Below are 15,510 nucleotides of genomic sequence, written 5' to 3' on the forward strand. Positions count from 1 at the left end.
CTCTTTTTGCCATTATTTTATATTCCAGGAATCAGTTTGGACCTATGATGGCTGACCGAAAAACACACGCAAACGGAAGTGTAGGAGAGGCCACAAACAGGCCAAGGAAGAATCTAACACCCTGGATAGCAAAGTGCAAGGCTCGGGGCCCCTTCACAGAAATGGTCCAGGAAACAGGGCAGGAAGCAGTTAGAGACTGGCTGCGGTCCTTTGACATTAAGGGCATCATACATACTACTATAGCCTGGGGGTTGGGGAGAAGACAGAGCAAAAAATAAGTAAATATTAGCTAGAAGAAGCTATAGTTGGAGGCACGTCATGACTTCAGAGAATTTGCAAAAGGGGAAAAATAATTGCCAATGTAAAGAACCAGGGAACACAACTCCACACATTCTGTGGCCTCAAGTTGCTCACTGTCTGGGGCAGGGGGATACAATAATGCTTGGTAATCATGGCAAGAAAAGAAGAGGGCAGAAAAAAAGAAACAGGGACCTACAGGACTTTAGAAGTGACTTGGAGCCAGGAAAATGGAAGAGAGAGGCCAGCAAGTCCAGCAGAAGGCATCACCTGTGTACAGGATGCGGCTGATCATCCCTGGCATCACCATGAGGAACATGGGCAGCAGCTTCAGGTACCCACACATGATGCAGCCAGCCTTCACGTGTGACATGTTTTTGGCCGAGAGGCACCGCTGCACAATGACCTGCCCGGGAAAGCCCAGTGAGGGAGGGGTGTAGGCAAGAGACCCCACAACAGGCTCTAACCACCCCAGCTTCCCCCACCATCCCGGGTCTTTGGCCTGGCACTCTGATGTCACCGAGGCTCAGCAGCCCTCAGACCACGTGAGCCCTGCCCTACCTTTCCCAGCCCCACAAGCCACAGGCAGACAGGAGTCTCTGTAGCACCCTGGGGAAGACCCTCTCCTCCCAACACATCCAGCATGGGTACCTGATCTGTGCACCAGTACCACAGGGCGAGGATGGACAACCCAAAGATGAGCCCAGGCCATGGCAGGTCTCCCTTGAGAGGATCTCGGAAGATGTGGAAGGAGTCAGCCCTTGGGGTGTAGCATTCTTTCTTGATGGTGGTGTTTCCATCAGAAATCACAGTTGGAATGGCATTCATGTATTTCGTCATGAAGGCATCATACCCTCCCACTTCGTGAAAAGCTGGAAAACAGTGGTAACATAAGTCAACATCATGAAACTCTCAACTCTTCATAGCAGTTTCTTCCTGTGGATGCCTGAGAAACCCACAGCCAGAGCCCTCACTGTGGGGTCTTGGGCAAGTCATTGTCCCATTCTGGGCTTCAGCTTTCTCATCCATAGAATGGGATTATTAACCCTGCCCAGCCCCCTCAGGGGGCTACTGTGAGGGTCCAAAGCAACAACCTGTGAAAGTACTCCAACCATAAACTCCTTTACAAAGGGAAAGTATTTGAATTATTAAAAGAAAGACCTTGTTTTTGAACCAGATTCAAAGACTCTGTTTTTCCCCTCACCCCCTGCTATCAGCAGTGGCCTTTGGGATTCTGGACACAGACACAGATTAGGCCCCCAGTCTCAGCAGTGTGGTGGGATGGGAAAGAATGGGTGAGGAAGTCTGGAGCCCTGCCACCTCTTGGCTGTGGGAATAAGGCATTCCAGACCCTGTGCTGCAGAATAAGGCATTCCTTTCCCCTGCTCCAGACCCCTGAGGACCACCAAATAAAATTTCAAAACTGAGAGGACGGGGATTACAGAGTGGCTGATTTTTTTTTTAACATCTTTTTTGGAGTATAGTTGCTTTACAATGTTTTGTTAGTTTCTGCATATAACAAAGTGAATCAGCTATATGTATACATATATCCCCATATCCCCTCCCTCTTGAGCCTCCCTCCCACCCTCTTCATCTCACCCCTCTATGTGGTCACAAAGCACCCAGCTGATCTCCCTGTGCTATGCAGCTGCTTCCCACTAGCTATCTATTTTACATTTGGTAGTGTATATATGTCCATGCCACTCTCTTACTTTGTACCAGCTTCCCCTACCCCCACCCCCACAGTCTTCTCAAGTTCATTCTCTACATTGGCGTCTTTATTCCTGTCCTGCCCCTAGGTTCATCAGAGCCTTTTTTTTTTATTCCATATATATGTGTTAGCATACAGTATTTGTTTTTCTCTTTCTGACTTACTTTGTGGCTGATTTTTTAAATTTTACCAAATCAGGAAATAAATAAGAAAATGGTCATTCATAAAAGAAAGGACATTTAACATCAAAATGTAGATGACATAATCTGAGATTTAAGATGCAACATTTAAATATATTTAGCCTAATAGATATTTAGCCTTATCCTTTTTAAGTCCAGTTTCTCTGTGGAGAGAAGACCTCTCGTGACATCAGCGGCCCACACTGGGGCCCACTGGCCCAGACTGTCTAGAGAGGGCAGCAAGGAATCCAGGTATTGTCTGGGCCGGGCCCAGCCTGAAACCTCCAGGGCTAGGGAAGGTGTCCCTTGCACACCCACAGTGACTGCCAATCTAGGCCAGTCTACTCCCCTGGGGAGAGCAGAGCATACCCAGCTCACTGTCTAGGACAGCAGCAGACAGGGAGGCTGGACTCGTTTTTTCTCCCTGGGCCTCTACCTCTGCCCCCCGACCTCCTCAGCCTGCCCCAGCCCCACTTACCAAACCCAGTCAGGATAAAAGACCCCACCAGCATGATCACCGTCTGCAAGGTGTCCGTGTAAATCACAGCCGCCAGGCCCCCTGAGCAAGCAAAGGAGACAAGGCATCTAACCTCAGGTAGGAGGGCAACCTGTCAGCCCACCTCTTTTCCCCACCCTCACCCCCACCTGCACTCCTCTCCCTCTGCACACCTTCTGCACCCTTCAGTCTGCCTTCCTTTCCTTCCCTCCCTTGTCCTGTTACAGAGGTCTGCCACCCAGCATGTTCCAGTATCTCCACTTTTCACAGAAATGCTGGAAAGGCCTTGGGGAGAGAATGTTTCTCCCTATTTGGGGACGGAGAGCTTGATGTGACTGCTTTAAGCCAGGAAATGGCTATGGTGAGAAGCACCTGCGCAAACAAAGGCAGGGAAGAGCAAAGAGCTGACATCTCTACAAGATGTCTGGGGACATAACCAAATCAGTCCACTCTCTCTTCTCTCAGGCCATCTGAGTAACTTCTTATCCCCAGCGCCATGGGGCTCCAGCTGGGCAGCAAGCTCCATCGCTGGGCCTGGCTCCCCTAACTGGGCAGAGCAACCTCTGCAAAGGTGCCCCATGGTCACTAGTGCCGCCGGCTTCTCCGGTCACCTCTGGAGCCTTCCTCTAAGGTCTCTGTGTGTCACTCCCTCCCTTCCTCCCTACAGTGCCTCCCAGTCCCTGTCACATCAAATCCAAGGCCTCTGTCTGGCTTCCAAGGCCCCCGCACTGTGACCCCACTTGAACTATCAGGTCTTGGCATCGTCCACACCCCCCACCCTCAGCTACCTCCCATTGATGCCCCTCCTCCAGCTGAACTCATCTGCTTGCTCACCCTGCCCCGGCACTGCCACTCCCATTCCTGACTCCATTCCCTTGCTCACACCTCTCCCCGAGCCTGGCACTCCCTCCCTGCTTCTCCCGACTCAGCCAAGTTCTCTCCACAACCTGCAAAGCCAAACCCTGTCCCACCTCCTGTAAGAAGCTGTCCTGACTGTTCCCACCAGCACTGGATTTTTCTGGGGCCACCTACAACTGTTTCCTCGAACTGTTTCCTGGGTGGATCTCTTCCTTGAGAGGAGAAGCCACGTCTTCACAAGTGCCTAACCCCAAGCTGGGCTTGGGCTGAGTCATTCGAGGGGACTCACCTGTGATTGTGTAAAGGGCAGTGATTACCAGTAAGATAAAGATGGCCAGGTACAGATTCAGGCCCAAGGCCAGGTTGATGAATATGGCCCCAGAGAAGATGTCTGCCTGGAAGGAGAGAAGAGGTGGGGCTGGGGAGAGAGGGGCCACTGGCTGCAGGGTGCACGGGGCCTGGCTGAGGCACGTCAGCGGCAGGGACGAGGGAGGAGAACTTGGAGGGGTTAGCAGAAGCCGACTCCCAAGTAGTGCCGATGCCTGTGATTTCCGAGGCTCCACGTTGGCCCACACCCCTTTGTCCTTTGGCTGAACTCCCACAATTAGAGGTTCATATTTTTATCCCCAGTTGAGAATATGAAAGACAAGTAGTGTACAATTCCATGTATACAAGGTTTCTAAAATAGTCAAACTCATAAAATCTGAGACTGGAATGGCTGTTACCAGGGGCTGGAGGAAGGGGGAGTTATTAATCAACAGGTATAATGTTTCAGTTAAGTAAGATGAATAAGCTCTAAAGATCTGCCATGCAACATCGTACCTAGTCAACAATATGTATTATACACTCAAAACCTGTCAAGTGGCTAGAGGGCAAGCTAAGTGTTCTTACCTCAATAAAATAAAAATAAAAACAAAAGGAGGACTTTCCTGGTGGCACAGTGGTTAAGAATCTGCCTGCCAATGCATGGGACACAAGTTTGAGCCCTGGTCCAGGAAGATCCCACATGCTGCAGAGCAACTAAGCCCATGCACTACAACTACTGAGCCTGCGCTCTAGAGCCCATGTGCCACAAATACTGAAGCCCACACGCCTAGAGCCCGCGCTCCGCAACAAGAGAAGCCACTGCTATGAGAAGCCCATGCACCACAACGAAGAGTGGCCCCCACAAACCGCAACTAGAGAAAGCCTGTGCGCAGCAACAAAGACCCAACACAGCCAAGAATAAATAAATTAATTAATTATTTAAAAAATGATATGAATACCTGAGAGTCATGCTCTATTCCTAAATTTCCCAACAAGATTTATTCAAGATGATAATAGATATTACATGATAAAAAAAAAGAATTCCATAGTCAAAGAGGTCTGTGAAATACTGGATTAAATAAAGTTAAAGCAGTTTCTTTACCACACAACTTCTCTGAGCCTCTAATATACTGTGAATCCCCAGGAGGAAAACATAGTAAATGACCCTTCACAAACTTATATAACTATGGAACTCTGTTTGCCAAGGAACAACTATTAACACCTTGAGGTTCCTCCCAACCCACTTTGTAGACTGCTGCTCTAGGCTATTATCCTTCATTTACACCTCAGTGTAAAAGGTTTATCTGATCTATTCCCAAAAGCAAGTTTGAGTGCTGGAGTCCATGAGAGGGAAACCCCGCCTCACCCTGGAGTGGAGAGAGATGTTAGCTACATCATAATTTTATCTCCTCTGCACAGATGGGATCCATCTTGACTCAGACACAACCAGAGCATCACCACGAACCTCTTGTGTGGCGGGCTTGTTGATAGGTGGTTTTATCTAGATTATCTCATGTAAATTTAGGGAGAATTGCTCCCTCTCCACCCCCAAATTCACCAGTTCTTGATGCAGTTCTTTTTCTCCCTGCCTCATTTAGCTCCATAAAGAACCTTCTACTTGGCTGGATGGATATATGGCTATACACACATCATGTAGTAAAAATATTAAAAAATAGACCAGAAGAATACATACCAAGTTCAAGATAGTGTTTACCTTTTAAGAGGGAAGGAAATAGGGTCAAAAGGGTATAGATAAGCCTTATCTGTTATGTTTTATTTCTTTTTTTAAAAAATGATAAGCTGTTTAGATCTACAGAATCCTGGTGGTGGTATTAGTATAGTACTTTACTGTATGTTTGAAGCATTTCATTACTTTTTTATTTATAAAAATCAGGGACTGGATAGGGAATATACCACCAACTTTGATATAAAAGAACTCTCCTCTAATCCTATGAGATCATTTATTTCACAGCTCATCTCAGATTGCTCCTTCTCTAAACTTCTCTTAGCTCTTAATAAAGAAGAAAAAAAGGAAAGAAGGAAGGAAAGAAGGGAGGTAGGGGAAAAGGGAGGGAGGGAGGGAATAAGGGAACAAGCAAATTTCCCCAGTGCTGCTAAGCAAAACTAACTTGAAGTGAACTAAACAATTATGGTCCTCTAGGCCAGGGGTCAGCAAACTTTTTCTGTAAAGGCTCACTTCATACATGTTTTAGGCTTTGCAGGCCATACAGTTGCTTTCCAACCTGCTCAAGACTGCCTGCCGTTGAAGCTTGAAAGCAGCCGTAGATGATACATCAATTAATGGGCATGACTGTGTTCCAATAAACCTTTATTTACAGAAACAGGAAGTTGGATTTAGCCCACCACTTTGAAAGTCTGGCTGAACAAGCTCCATGGAACTCACAGGGGACAATAAATACAGATCCAGTTGGAAAACCTCTTAGAGTAACAGTCTCTGACCATAAGCCTTGGGTAGTTTGTTTAGTCTCAGCTCTAATGTTTGAAATCCTGGGATTTTACATGTGTTCATTTGCTGCCCATTCTAGTCCTAGTTGTATCTGAGCACCCAGTAGATCTTGCCTGGCAATGAGGTTTGAGATGGAGAGCCCCATTACTCAAATTTCTCTTTCCATTTGTGAGTGAATGAACCAGGTGATAAGCATTCAAAACTTAAGCAAGCTCCGAAGCTCTTATTTTCACCCAAGGATCCAAAACAGATAGCATAGTTGCTATAAAAGTTTATTACAGTTGTGATCTGTGATAATAGCCCCAGGAAATATAAATAGGGACATTTGGTCATCACATGTAATTCATAAAATCTGAGGCTTTATCTCAAGTGATTGTGCACATTTGAATAAGACAGATAATGCCAGGAAATTTTACAGAACAGAATGCTTCTCCGAACTTGGTAAGGCAGGGTGCTGGGGTGGAGTGGGTGGGCGGGAAGGAGCCTATAAAATTCAGGATTACATGGAGGAATAATCAAGTCTGGGTGGAATAATCAAGTCTGAGTCTCAGAAACCAAAAGGACATAGCCACAAGACGGCAGCCATAGTCAAGACTCCACACCACCCCTGTTCAATGGCCTGGGCCACATCTGGGACTCTCCACCTGAAACGCATTTCACTTTTTCTCTCCTATCAATTACATGCCCACTGGATCCCTGCATCCTCCCAAAGCCTTCCTGGTAGGTCCCTGATTGTTCCCTGTCTGGACATGGATATCACAAGGCCACTCCTCTCTTCTTACCCATGCCTACACACACACACAACAATAGTGATTAATCTCTGTTTGTGTGCAATGTAAATACTTGATTACCTTACTTTGTTAACTAACAATTCTTTCCTTTTGTTCATAAGCCCTGAACTCGTGTATCTTAATGTGAGCTCCTAGCAAGTACAGTCAATATCAGTGTAATCCTTTTAAAGATTTCATGCTCTGTGACCCATGGTGAACCTGAAGTCAGCCAAATTTACAAAGTCTTGCCTGTCTGACCCTTCCCTGTCCTTCCCCACTGCCTAGATGTCCCACCTTCAGATCCCTTATACACCCAGTGTGCGGCTGATGTTCTCCCTTTACAGTCCTCTCAAATCCTACTCTCAGAAACTCATTTAAATTGGAAGGTCACTTAACTGGCTATTTAAATTTTCCCCAAGGTCTTGAATTTTGACTTGTTTGTACTGGACTTAGAAAGCCAGGGGACATAATGTCAAAAGGTTTTGATTCAGTATCAAGGATTCTGCTTCTCAATCTAGTTCTGCTACTGTTTGACCCCACAAAGCCCCTTCTCTTCTCTGTAAAAGGGGAGCATAGATCATAGAACTAGATGATCTATCCTGTTATCCTATGCCTTCATCCCATCCAAGCACAGAGCAGAATTGTGAGAACACAGACACTGGGACTAGAGAGACCCAGACTCCAGTCCTGGCTTTGCAATACACTAGCTATGTGATTTGGGACAAATTACTTAACTTCTCTGAGACTCAGTTTTCTCCTCCATCAAGTGGAAAATTAAATAAAAATCTTCACCTGCACAGAACTCTTATGAGGACTGGAGATGGAATAAGTTAAGCCCCTACTGGAGACTAAGTAAAGCTACTGGCACCAAATAAAAGGCAGCTATCATCCTTCGTGTGCATTATTCAAGGGTTTGCTGGCTCTGGGCAGCAGGTGGAGCTGGTAGGACATTGGGCAAGGCCTCCAGTAAGGAACCGCAGAAATCACACAGAAAGGGGGCAGACCATACTAAGTACTGTTCAAAAGTAAAATTCAGAAAAAGCCATCTGCTGGGGGATGGACTCCATCAGGGTCTGAGCTGAGGGAGGCTGCCCCTCAGGTACCTGGGGGCTCCCAAGTCCAGGGAGGTTTAATCAGTAACCTGAACAATAGGTGAGGTAATTGGGAAGGCAGGCAAAGATGTTGAGCAGTAAGATTATTTTTATGACTACTGCTACATCAGCTCCAAGGGCAAAGCTCAGCCAACAGACTTTCACCGACCTGAACTGTGGACTTGGAGAAGGCTTGCTTCCAAGAAAGGGAATCCCAGTGCCCTCCTCTACATGCTTAGTAGACAGGTGCTATCTCACAAGCTGAACCAAGGAGTAAGGAGCAGTTCCCTCACCAACCTCCACTAGTGCCAGGGTCACCTCCCCACCCTCTCACTTACATTCCTTTTCTCCTCTTGCACCTGACCTTCCCTGCCTCAGGAAGCCCGATTTCTCTACCCCTCCCAGCAACTCCCAGTCCAGGCTATGCACACCAGTCTCCAAGGAAATAAGACTGAAATGCCCAGGGTTTTCATCTTGTAATTAAAAACTACGCTGAAGGAAAGGAGGAGAAAGTGAAGGAGGTGGAATCACCACATAGGCAGGGAAAGCACACAAGCACCAGTCAAGGGCAGTAGCACTTTATGTCAGGAAGCTGGGCAGGGAGGGAGCAGTAAGGCTGGGTGTCAGTCCCAACTCCAAGACAAAGCCCAATCCCGGAGCACATGTTCCCACTGAGACCATTCAGTGGGGACATGAAAGTCTCTTCAACAAATGGTTCTGGGAGAACTGGACTTTACTTCACATCATATACAAAAATCACTCAAAATGGATCAAATATCTGAATGTAAGAGCTAAGACTATAAAACTCTTAGGAACAAACCTAGAATTCAATCTTCATGATCTTGATTTGGCAATGGATTCTTAGGAATGACACCAAAAGCATGAGCAACGAAAGAAAAAACAGATAAATCAGACTTCATCAAGATTTAAAACTTTTGTGCATCAAAGGACACAAAAGAAAGTGAAAAGACAACCTACAGAATGGGAGAATATTTGCAAATCATGTATCAGATAAGGGTCTAGTATTCAGAATATATAAAGAACACTTTCAACTCAACATCAAAAAAGACAACCCAGTCAAAAAAAAAAGTGTATGCATGTAGAAAGTAATAACATAAAAGTGAAAAATTATTGTGGTAGGCTGAAGAGATATATATACGTTTCCTCTAAAGAAGCAATAGTCAAATGCATGTGTAGATTTCATTTGAATCCTGATTCAAACAAATCAACTGTAAGAAGACATTTTTCAGATAATCAGGAAAATCTGGATATGGACCAGGTATTAAACTACTTAAATTAAGAAATTACTATACATTTTGTTAAGCATGATAATAGCACAATTGTTAAGTTCTTTAAAAGTTAAAGGTGCATTCCGAAGAATTTACAGTGAAATGACATGATGTCTGGGATTTGACTTAAAATACTGTTGGAGAAAAAAGGTGGAAGGGAGAGATGAACCAAGAATGGCAAAATATTGTTCATTGTGAAAGCCAAGTGATGAGAATTAGGTCCATTAGTATTAGGTCCATTAGTACTATTCTATCTCTGCTTGTGTATGTTTGAAATTTTCCAAAATTAAAAAAATTGAAAATGTTATCTAATATTGTTGTTTTCTCACTTTTAAGTAATCAGGGCAATAAAAGCACGAGCTGCTATTTTTTCATTACCCTAGCTAACTAGAGGAGAAGGCTCAGTTCAGATCCAACTGACTCAGATTTCAGCCAGGGCAGATCTTTTACGAGTGCTGAGATTGGTCCAATCTCACCTTTAGTGCTAGATGAGGAAGGACAAGAAAAAAGAGGAAAATTGACGATAGTCAATGAGATAACCCCTCTGATAGAGCAGTGAGTACTTTGTAACTGCTGGCTAAGGGGGAAAGCTGGAACCACTTCCTATGTGAGCACAGAAAATGCCATTTCTCTCTCTGCCCTTGGATTTGGCAATGGATTCTTAGAAATGACACCAAAAGCATGAACAACAAAAGGAAAAAACAGATAAACTAGACTTTATCAAGATTTAAAACTTTTATTCATCAAAGGACACTACCAAGAAAGTGAAAAGACAACCTAAAGAATGGGAGAAAATATTTGCAAATCATATATCTGATAAGGGCCTAGTATCCAGAATATATAGCCTTCTTCTCTAGCTAGGTTAGGGTGCTGAAGCAATCCAGGGAGCTTCTTACAGGGAGCGTCGATGGTTCTCATGTTCATCATCATCATATCTTACATCCCAAAAACGTTTCATGTTTTCAAGAAAATCCATTTGATCCTCACTACCACCCAGGGAGGTAAGCAAGGCAGAATTTTTATCCCCATCCTACTCACAAAGAAGCTAAGCTCCAGAGAAGTAAAGCAATATGCTACTGGCCCCAGGTCACCGCTGGCGAGCAGTAGAGCAGAAGCCCAGCTCCTCCACAACCCCATGCTTCCTCCAATTATTCTCCTAGATAGTTTTCTTATCAAGATCCTATTTTCTTTCTGTTATTCTTTATTCACATTTTCCTTCTTTAAAATTTTTTTTTCCACTGTTGCTTTAACCTTTATCAGACTGACAATCTCCTTAGGGGTTAAAAAAAAAATTCCAGGCAAGACCTATAAGCGAACTTTTTTCTTCCTGCCATCTTTTGGACTGTCAGGGGGAATATATCTCAGAACTTCAATGATTTCCTGGGTCTTTCACTTTGTTTTGTTTTACCATCAAAAGGAGTTGACTTGAACATTTTCAAGAAAGGAAGAGAAGTAAAGAAGGAATTCAAGTCTTGCTCCAGTGGGTCAGCCAAGAGCTCTGCACAGCTTTCAAACACACCGCAATGGCCAGCCAATCCCTGAGAAATCTCAGCTCTGCATATTGGGGCCTGCAGCTCCAGGTTGGCAGGGAGGCAGGCTAAATGGAAGGGGGTCCACCCCAGTGGTTGGGTTCAGAGAGAGCAAAAATCCCCTGGAGGGTTAGCAACTAAAGGCCCAGGGAGCTGATTCTGAATGAATATAAGAAGGCTTGTGCAGTGAAAAGGACAGTGAGCTGGAGCCAGCAGTCTGGGTTCTACTCCTGAGCAAGAATCTCCATGCCCAGAGTTTCTGTTTCCCTGTTCACGAAGGAAGAGGGGGAATCTCTGAGTTCCCTTCCAGAGTTGCCACTGACTGCCCATGTTTAAGCGCATCAGAAATGTCACTTGGAGCCAGATTCTGACCCTGACAGGGCATAAAGGCTTACAACTACCTCTAAGGTCGGGGCCAGCCCTCAGGCATCCCTAACTCCCTATTAATCTTCTGTTAGAACAGAAGAACAGCTTTCACTGAACCTTCTTGAACCGTTTATGTCTTCAATCTTCCCCACAGTAGAGGATAAGGAGTTCCATGTGTTCACTCCTTGATGTGTGAAATAGGACTTTACCCTAAGAAGCAAAAAGGCCTAAGGGACCGAGTTAATGGAAACATATAGCACTGCCCTTTGGTGGGCCAGCATGTGGTGAGGAGCGAGGGTAGGCAGGTTCTGAGACAGCCAGTGCTCAGCCCCTAGGGCGGAGGACTCACCGAGATCTTGGTGAAAATGTACAGCAACAGGGACAGAACAGAGAGGTAGACCTGGATCCGCTTGCCTCCAAATCGCTTCCGCAGGTACTCTGGCATCGTCACCACCTGCATGGGATGGAAGGGCGGTCACTGCCAGTCTGAGTGATCAGAAGGCCCAGAGCAAGCAGAGCAGAGGCATCCACCCCGGTGTCAGAGGTATGATCAAGGGTTAACCGTCATTGGTCAGAGAAGTCTTCGAGGTGGCCAGATGTCCCCATCCTCCATCCATTTGCTCATCTCAATCTCACATGCCCTACCACTGCAGAGGCAGCTGGGTAGCATCCCAGGACATAGAAGGGCCCAATAAACAATTTTTTTAATGAACACATGCCTGCACATAACCAAGAAGGCAGATCCTTGCCCTGAAGGAGGAGGGGATAGATAAATAGATAGATAGTCCTATACAAAGCACCTTCTGTGAACAAGACATCATAACCACGGTGGTACCTTTCCAGTGCACCAAAAAAGGTGTCCACGCTGGGTGTGTGCTTCACCCTGCTCTGCACATAAGCCTTGCCAAGGACTGTGGCTGCAGGCCAGCTCAACTGCTCTCCCAGTTCCTTTCTGCAAATTCCAACCACACTCTGTCTCATGTTCTCAACCCTGAGCCTGCTGTCTCCTGGAATCAGACATGTATCACCAGCAGTCCATGAGCCTCCAGAAGATGCAGAGTCTGCCTGTGCCTCTTTCTTATTGATTTCAGCTCCTAATGTATAGACGTACACATGGTAGGTGCTCATTATATCTCAATGGACAGATGTTGCTAAAGCTCTCTTATGTAAAATGTCAGAGGTTTAGTCAAGAGACCGAGCATGCATTTGGTAGTTGAGTACCAGATGCATGCTCAGCAAACAAAGGCTGCTGATGTTTTTAAATAAAGGGAAAATATGGTTCTTTTTCTCATGTTGCTTCTGTTCCAGGGGCCGAGGCAGACAGTTACGTATCATGTGCAAATGCACGACAGTGCCTTGCAAGTATTCACCCAGACCGAGGGGATGTGATGCTTTCAATGCTGAATAGAGTGAGGTTGCTTAGGAGGGCTTCCCAGAGGGACAAGTCGTGGCCAAGTAGATCTGTTGAATGCCCCTGAGAGCAGTCAGGAACTTTATAACCCAGGAAAGAGAGACAAGTCATAGGCTCTTATCCCAGAAAGTCTCCTCTGCCCTCCAGGAGGACCAAGTTCACACAGATATTTGCCAGCAGGAAATATATATTACATAATAACAGAGCAAATACTTACCCCTGCCTTAATGTAAATGGGGACAAACACCCAGCCCAGCAGAACCACCAAAAAAAGGGCCTGAAACCAAAAAAGAGGTGGAGTCAAACCAGGAGGAACCTTAGCCCATCCTGCTGCCTGCAGGGCTTGCAGCTGCTGCAGACCATCCACCCAGCATTTTCTCTTTGGGCTCTGGGCACAACTCCCTAAGTGGCCATCAGTGCTTGGAGAAGGACTTTGATGCCTGATTGGTCCACAGGAACAACAGCTGGGCAACAGTGTAGAGGAACCCGGGGGGCTACCCACTGACATCACAGCTCCTTTTGCCTCTTCCCTGGTTTACAGGAGTAAAATACCATTTAGAGAGCTTTAAAAATAAATAATAATAATAATAATGGAAATCTGGTGGTATTTCCAAACCTCTGATATGGCTGAAAGGGTACAGGAGGGGTTGGCTTTTTAAAAGAAGAAAGAAACACTATCGCCATCAAATCAGTGATTTCTCATGGTGGAAGGGGAGCAGGACCCTGGGGTTCCTGAAGCTGTGCCCCTCATCCATCTGTACTCCAAGGTGGCCCTGGGAGGTTCTCTAGCATCTAGAACATCTCTGAGTATAGACTGAGCTGGCTGACAGCTAGAGATCATTCCAGCTCCAGGACACAGTGTCTCTGATGTTACTCACGTTCCATTCAAAGCCCCCAGTGGCGATGCCTGCAGCTGCTCCCGTTCCCGCTAGTCCCACAAAGTGGCCGCTTCCGATGTTACTGGCGAACAGAGAGGCTCCAATCTGGAAACACAAAGAGAAGGTCGGGTGAGGACTCCATGCTTCACCAGGACTCTCAGGGGTGGACCAAAGATAGAAGAGACATGACATCCAAGAGAAGGACAAGAAAGAGCAGAGGCCAGCCAGAAACTTGACTATGCTGGAGTCTGCCGGGACCACTGGTTCAGAAGGCAGATGTGAGGACTTGGGTAATAGCAAAGATAAAAAGGAGAGGACTGCGGAAGGAGTCGTGGGATGTATCCCCAAATCAGAACTCTGTGAGTCCTCTGTGAGCCCAATGCGCAAGAGTCAAGAAGGCATGGGAAGCTCCACAGCCCGACCGGCCTCCTCTGGAAGTCTCCCCAGCGGCGGAGGGCTCAGGAGCAGGACCTGTGCCATTCATCTCTGTGTCCCCCAGCACTCCTGACTTGGCACCTTGACCAATACAGGATCTCAGGAAATGTGGACAGTTTTTTTGAAAGAAATCATTTAAAAGGAAGCTTCTGGACGTCAGTTACTTGACACTTGTCAAAGAAGGCAGGGGGTAGAGCCAATAATTTCCAAGTGACTCTTAGCTGTTAAATTCTGTAATCCCATGAGCTCCCAAGTAACAAGAGATGCTAATAATAACTCTCTAAGTCGATATAGTAGTTATTTTGGCCGCACCACGTGGCTTGTGGGATCTTAGTTCCCCAACCAGGGATCAAACACAGGCCCCGGGCAGTGGAAGCATGGAGTCCTAACCACTGGAACGCCATGGAATTCCCTCGATATAGTATTTTTATTTTTTTACAAAGGTCCTATGGATACATGCACAAAACACTGCATTTTTCAAAGATATACATATGTCTAGAAACATAGGTTAGAAGACAAATTGGAAGGACATATACTAAATACCCAAGAGTTGACGCCTGGGAGAGGAAAGGAGAATGGGATTTTTGAATAGGAGATGAAGGAGAAAGTATCAGGTGAAACAAGAGAGGGATTTTGAACTGACCAATCATGGTACCGTACCATCAACTCAACCGCCTCTGAGGTCCAAGAGAACTCCAAAAAGTTCTAGAGCTCTTCTGTACCCAGGAGGAGAAGGCATAGCAACATTTGATGATCATCAAACTAGTATGATTATCCCCAGTCTTGCTGAGCAATTGGGGGAGGCTGGTAGTTATTTGTCTAATATCCCCAATATGATTCAAATTTGGAACAAAACACATATTTCCCAAAAGGCAGATTACTCCAAGAAACTGTCCTAACTGTTCCTTGATATAAAACAGTGGGTGCTTAGTGCCATATGCTAAGTCAGAGGAGAGGGAGATCTCTGAAGGCTGGGCCAGGAGGTCTCCAGAATGATAAGGAGACAGTGGTGTAAGTGCCTTCATTCATTCACTCAACAAATATTAACTTAGCACCTACTCAGTGTGTTAAGTGCCATTCTAGACACTGGGGATTCCTGTATGAAAAGCACCACCACCAACAACAAAAAAGATCAGAGAGTGGTTAAGTGCTGTGAAGAGAATAGAGAAGGTGTGATAGATAGAGTGACTGCTTTAGTCTGGGAAAGGTCCCTCTGTGGGGTGACCTCTAAACTGAGATCAAGATGATAAAAGAAGTCAACCATGCTAAGATCAGAGGGAAAGCTTTCCAGCAAAGAAAAGGCCACCCCCCCACACCCTCCCAAGTGAGAAGGTCATCATGGTTGGGAAGCAGAAAGAAGGCCAGAGTGGCTGGAGTGTGATGGGTGGTGTGAGATGAGGCTGGAAAGTTGGGAGGCGATACATCAC

General features: G+C 45.9%; 1 protein-coding gene across 3 annotated transcripts in view; it reads right to left on the reverse strand.

The window, feature by feature from the left end:
• SLC5A1 (solute carrier family 5 member 1) overlaps positions 1-15,510 on the reverse strand; it is a 54,905-nt gene that overhangs the window by 18,352 nt on the left and 21,043 nt on the right. For all 3 annotated transcript variants that reach the window (XM_060310740.2, XM_030860920.3, XM_060310741.2), the window contains 7 exons: positions 13,649-13,753; positions 12,988-13,047; positions 11,709-11,813; positions 3,831-3,936; positions 2,666-2,746; positions 949-1,169; positions 568-703 (listed from right to left, as the gene is read on the reverse strand). In XM_060310740.2, coding sequence (XP_060166723.1) covers positions 568-703; positions 949-1,169; positions 2,666-2,746; positions 3,831-3,936; positions 11,709-11,813; positions 12,988-13,047; positions 13,649-13,753 — 814 coding nt within the window. The remainder of the gene's footprint in view (positions 1-567; positions 704-948; positions 1,170-2,665; positions 2,747-3,830; positions 3,937-11,708; positions 11,814-12,987; positions 13,048-13,648; positions 13,754-15,510) is intronic.

This window comes from Globicephala melas, chromosome 13 (assembly GCF_963455315.2).
Source record: "Globicephala melas chromosome 13, mGloMel1.2, whole genome shotgun sequence".
Taxonomy (NCBI): Eukaryota; Metazoa; Chordata; class Mammalia; order Artiodactyla; family Delphinidae; genus Globicephala; species Globicephala melas.